Source organism: Schistocerca cancellata, chromosome 12 (assembly GCF_023864275.1).
Source record: "Schistocerca cancellata isolate TAMUIC-IGC-003103 chromosome 12, iqSchCanc2.1, whole genome shotgun sequence".
NCBI lineage: Eukaryota > Metazoa > Arthropoda > Insecta > Orthoptera > Acrididae > Schistocerca > Schistocerca cancellata.
In genome coordinates this window covers 48,124,944-48,130,943 of record NC_064637.1, presented here as the reverse complement: position 1 = coordinate 48,130,943, position 6,000 = coordinate 48,124,944, and the positions used below count along the sequence as shown (strand labels likewise).

Genomic DNA, 6,000 nt, shown 5'->3' with positions numbered 1-6,000 from the left:
ATCTAAAAACAAAGATGATGTGACTTACCAAATGAAAGTGCTGGCAGGTCGACAGACACACAAACAAACACAAACATACACACAAAATTCAAGCTTTCGCAAATTCCTGATGAGGCAACAGTTTGTTGCGAAAGCTTGAATTTTGTGTGTATGTTTGTGTTCGTTTGTGTGTCTGTCGACCTGCCAGCACTTTCATTTGGTAAGTCACATCAACTTTGTTTTTAGATATATTTCTGTACAATTTGTTATGTTAACATGATGCTGAAAATACCTATCAGTCCACTGACAATTTTGTCCAAGACTGGCAAAAAGCAAATGAATGCCAAAACTTACAAGACTTTCAAAAGCACTCATCCATAAAAATGGGTGATAAAGAAGGAAACAGAAATCTTGCACTGTATCACTGAATGTGATCTGTATCAGACAACTGGCAAGAATTTTTTCCGTTCTGAAAGTAATTAAGTGTTCATGTTACATGAGATTCCGGATAAATAATAGTGTTAGGACAAGTAATACAAAAGTTTGAAGACATGTCTGCATCCTTTTATTTCAGTTACTTCAAACAGCACAAGCTCTCTTCACACAACAAAAGGCATTTACAATGTAAGTTCATCAGCAACATACACATCTTGGCAGTAACACTTACATACATATGACACAGGTTACTCTTCACAGCTTACAAAAGCAACAGAAAGAACCTTATAAAATTCAAAAATGAAATTTAAATTTGCAGAAGTGCAGTATCCCAGAACTATGCTACAAGTTGGTGATATAATTGACCTGTTTACAACACAAAATGGAAGGTAAATGGGAAAGGGAATTTTTAAATGAACAAAGTAATGTAAAGAAAAATCTGTCATTTTCTACAACTAGGTTGGATAAATCTGACGACTTGACTGTTTATTTACATGACAGTTCATAGTGAATTTGTGCTTTTGTATTTGTAACTGTAGATGTTTATGAAACATTTGTGTTTGTGAAAAGTGGTAACTAGTACCAAAAGCTAATGCATACATAACAAAACAAGACTTTTAAAATAAACAGATCTGCCTAGAAGTAAGCTTTATTCTATGCCTTACAGCATGAAGTCATACATAACAATAAAAGAATCTCCTCACACACATGTACATTCCTACTCCTCTACAGCAGTCCAAAATAACTGAAACAGCAACATATTCAGGTACTGCAGGACAAAATGCTACAAAATTATAGTAACTGAACCTATGAAAAAGAACAGACTCTGCAGTATTTCTGATGAGAAAAAACTAACCAAACTGACTATTATGTCATATTTCATAAAAGAACTTGTGATCAGATGTTATTTACATACCCATGGCTAACTAATGTGACTTGTTCAAAATTTGCGTGTACCTTTCACACTGTCCAGCCCTATAAACAATATTACCCCAGTCTCGAAGATACAAAACATAGAAGAAAATATATGGAAAAAAACAATTGATGTCAAAACCATAGCAATTTACACACACACACACACACACACACACACACACACACACACACACACACACACACACACAATACTGTCAAATACTACTCAAAATAGTCTAATTTCTGGTACACAATCATTAAATACTGATCAGACATGCAACTTATGTCATTGGACAAATTCATTACACATCAACAACACAAAAAATATACAAAACATGATGAATTTTAACAATTCAGTTATTGATATTGAGATTTTGCAAAATATTGAGTAAGAGGGCCCGTGCCACATACACAGATATCTGTTAAGGTTTTTTTTCTTTTTTTCACTTTGGTCACAACTGTCCTCATTATATAACCTTTCTGGCTTGTTACTAGAGTAACGAAATGAAAGCAAGGAGAAATGGTCAAACTGGAGTTCAATCTGCTACACCAATTACTACGTCAAAAAAGTGAGAGAGCCATTTATAAAGACAGTTCTGCATTTTTACGTGCCATCACTACAAAGTGTTTGCAAATAGTTAACCAAAATGTAATCTTTTGCTATGTTGGGCTCTATGCGTTAAGAACATAAATCCATGTAAAGACCAGGAATGTGTGGATAACAGTTTGTTTACATGTCGCGGAAGGCTACATACATTGCTAGCATTATTGAGCCTTCTGAAAACTGAGAACGATGGAGAAAACCTATAGGAATAATTCATGTGCCCTGTAACTCTGAAGATGAAACAAATTCCACATGACAAGATACTGATACCATCCTCTTGCTATTCATTAGCTACGTGTTATCATTAAGAAATATCAAGCTCTATCTGTATAAGCTATACCAGCTTAGAATTTTAATTATGTTGAAAGTGTTTGTGTAAAATTATTTTTTTGAGGCACAGACCCGCTTTCCCTCTCTTTTTTTTGGAATTCCAAATTACAGTGCATTTACGAGTATCATTAATCATCTCAATGCCCAATTCCAGCTGATACCCTCCCAGTTCTTTCTTTATGCCAATTATTGTTTGTAGGCCACAATCACAAGAGTTCCTCTCCTCCATAAACATTGAAAGCTTACGCATACTGCTGCTACCATGAACTACATAAGCAACTTAATTCTGCACACAACCATAAAATATTGCACAAACACACCATCTGTAACACTGGCATCAAACAGAGAAGACAAGTGGAGGGATATGAGAAAATGAACTATGACGTGTTCCTTTCTATTAATCTGATATTAAACTGCGCTACCTTGGTACATTCCAAACAAAAACATGCCAAGCTGACACTGAATGCAAATCTTGTTACAAAAATTAATGTTTTAAGTGAAGTCATGTCATTGTGTTGGCAGAATTTCACTCAATGTCACATTTTTTCTGATTAACTGATTGGTGAAAATACTATGTGAAATAACACTGTGGCAGCTCATTCATGGAACTCTTCCTCAAAATTGTGCATGGGGCCAAAAACAAAAAAACATGTGGTGAAATGATCATGCGGCTGTGCTGCACAATCTTTGTCAATTTTAAATTTGAAATGTTAGAATTGTGGATGAGCCAAAAGGAGAAAAGTTAAAAATATTCACTGGTACTATCACTAGTCTGTTCTCAAAATACATGCTGCTAAAATGTTAACTGCATAAAATGCAAATGGTACAATCCAGCTACGAAATTGTCATTAACTGATATTAAGAAGAATAAAGATCTTGTCTGCAAGAGAGAAATGAGATACCTTGTATATCTTATACAAAATTTAATGCATTGTGCAAAATATAATTTCGCATATAAGAGCTATCTTCTTCAACTGTAAGTTGCTGGACCAATCCCACTCAAGTTCTGCACCCGTAACACAACAATAACCCTTCACTAACTGTCTACATAAAATTTTACAAGTACATAGGCTCAGTATCACTTCACATAAAAAGGTTTCTTTGAGTTTTGCAACAGCAAATCACTTTTTTTAACATTAATAATGCCAAATCACAGGCTCTATTGGCTAGTTTTAAAAAATTTCCAACTTATTTTAAACAAGATCCTCCAAGATTGTAAAACCATATTCTAAAATTTTAAGTGACTATATCATTATCATCTAAGTTTTTTACTGATGGACTAACCCAGGAAAACTGAATTTCTGAGGCTGTGCATAAAAATATGATGCATGAAACTTGAGTGTTCTTTTGCTCTTTAAATTTTAGTTCACAACAAAATTCTGACTGCAGTTTAACTATATTGATATTCCCAGTCCTGTACAATCCTACTTTCCTGTGCTGTGAACTGATCATGGAAGATGATTTAAACAGCTACAATGATTATAGGAAGTTGGTAACCTACAGTACTATGAAAATAGTACAGATCTTAATTACGGTATGTGCTGTTACATGGACATGCACCTAAAACTACATACCCACAAATTTTTAAATAAGTTACAGAAATAAAAAGAAACATTCAACTGGAACTTGGACTTACTACTCACTTCCCATTGAATGTGAGAAAGAAATATAACTCAAGATGCTGCATACTTTAATCACCAAATTTCATCAGCCACACATACAGAACAAAAAATGAAGGAGAAATAGAATATGTTACTGCTTGCATGTTTTGCCAAGCATTCACACATAGAGATGTAAAGCACAAGTCCACTTCATGAAATGAGTACATCCCTCAAAACAAAACAAAACATGTATTTTGTACATGTATACACTACAATTTTGGTAAGTTAACATATTTCTCTGCAGTTTCCCATTCTTTTTAAATCAAACTACCAATCACACAGGACTCAGTAGCAACAAAATGCTAACAACAGATTGATTGATTTTGATTTAGTCTCCGTGCCAATCCAGACCCAACATTACGAAATGGCAGGCACATTATTCCCTTTCACACGCCCAGCTCAAGCAAATAAAAGACACTTTTCCAGTCGCTCAACAGATGCCACAATTGTCCTGTATGGCCATTACTTGTGGTTAAGCAACATCTGAGATGGTTTCTTCTCCGTGAAGAAGTTCTTCAGGATAAACACTTGGCCAATGGTAACAATCAGTATGGCAACTGTTTCCAGAATTGACCACCACATGACGCGTTCATTCAGATCCTCTGCTCGCTTGCGGCCTTGAGCTTCTCGCAAGCGGTGGTGAGTTTGGTAGTCTATAATTTTGTTCAGTGCTTTGTGAATTTCTGCAGAGGAAGACTCCATCTAGAAACAAAAACCAAGAAACAGCTCATTATTACACGAGTAAGCACACTACCTGAAGGAAATACTTATATTAAAAATTCTGACAAAGAAGGACGCTGAGAGTAGCTTCTTGGTATGTGTCCTACATCCCTAAAGAATGCCATTTAGGTACATTTGAGAGAGTTTAAATTTTTGTTAATGTAAAGTACCAGCATCAGTTGTTAAATGAGCAAAGTATTGTGATTTTGTCCATGGCTGTAGTTCTGCAGCTACAGAATCCATCAGCTGAACTCGAAAAACCTTTATTCGGTTCACAGAAGTGAAATAGGCTCAAATCATTAGTAAGCCAACGTTGAAATAAGAACTGACCAGCGGTGTCCTTTGCTACAGGATCAATTAAACAGTGACATCGCTAAAAATGTACATTACATGCAATGAATAGCAAACAATTAACTACCAGATTCCACATTGTACACAGTGTGTATGACAAAAGTCAACCACCAGACTTAGCAATCCAGTGATTGACCTTTGTAATACATAGTATATACGATGCAGTCTGATAATTGTTTGCCACTCATCACACATAACACATATTTTTAGCAATGTCTCTCTGTTTTATTGACTCTGTAGCAAAAGATTCCACTGCCCAATTCTTATTTTGATGTCGGCTGACTGAAAATTTGAGATTATTTCACTTCTGAAGATGACAGTTTAAACTGTTGAAACCAGTAAAGTGAACCAAATAAAGGTTTGCTTTTGCAACTGACAACTGATTTTTTTATCTTTATCGGAACAAAGAATCTCCACAACAGAGACATTTCAAAGTATTTTCTGGTCTGTTGTTCTGTCTTCTCTCCATCTATTTTCTTCGTTAGGGTTTATTTTCTTTTTTCTTGGCTCACAGAAGTCTACTACTACCTTGATTTATCAGTATTCCATTCTGGCTATTTAGTGTACATTCACGACTGCCATTTCACAATGATGTATCTCTGGCTTTGAGCCCATACTCTCTTTACAATGCATGACAAACGCATGTGTTGTACCTTGCCAGAATCGTGTACAAATATTGTATTTTATCTAAAAAGAGGGCTACATACGCTGTAATATTTAAGAGTAACTGTGTTATTTCAAGCATTTTTTTGCAAGTGTCATCTCAACTTTGAGGAGTTATATAAGTCAGACCATAATTAAGAGAAAGATTTCCTTTGCACATTTTAAAGATAGATTCATTCTCTGCTTAGAGGTGAATGTTTGTTGCTTTCCAATTAGTCATTTTGTCCTGATAACGGTGAGTACAGATTACCGCAGTTTGCCTAATGACATACGTATCAACAAGGCGAAAAGTGTAAATGCAAGCTCTGTTGCCTTTGACAGCTCTTATGCTTTTATGCACAT

At 35.1% G+C, this 6,000-nt stretch overlaps 1 protein-coding gene across 1 annotated transcript in view; it reads right to left on the bottom strand.

The window, feature by feature from the left end:
* Positions 1-521: 521 nt before the first annotated feature.
* LOC126109698 (transmembrane emp24 domain-containing protein 7) overlaps positions 522-6,000 on the bottom strand; it is a 42,032-nt gene continuing 36,553 nt past the window's right edge. Inside the window, exon 3 of the mRNA XM_049914751.1 lies at positions 522-4,626. Within this exon, the coding sequence (XP_049770708.1) occupies positions 4,387-4,626 (240 nt within the window). The 3' untranslated portion in view covers positions 522-4,386. The remainder of the gene's footprint in view (positions 4,627-6,000) is intronic.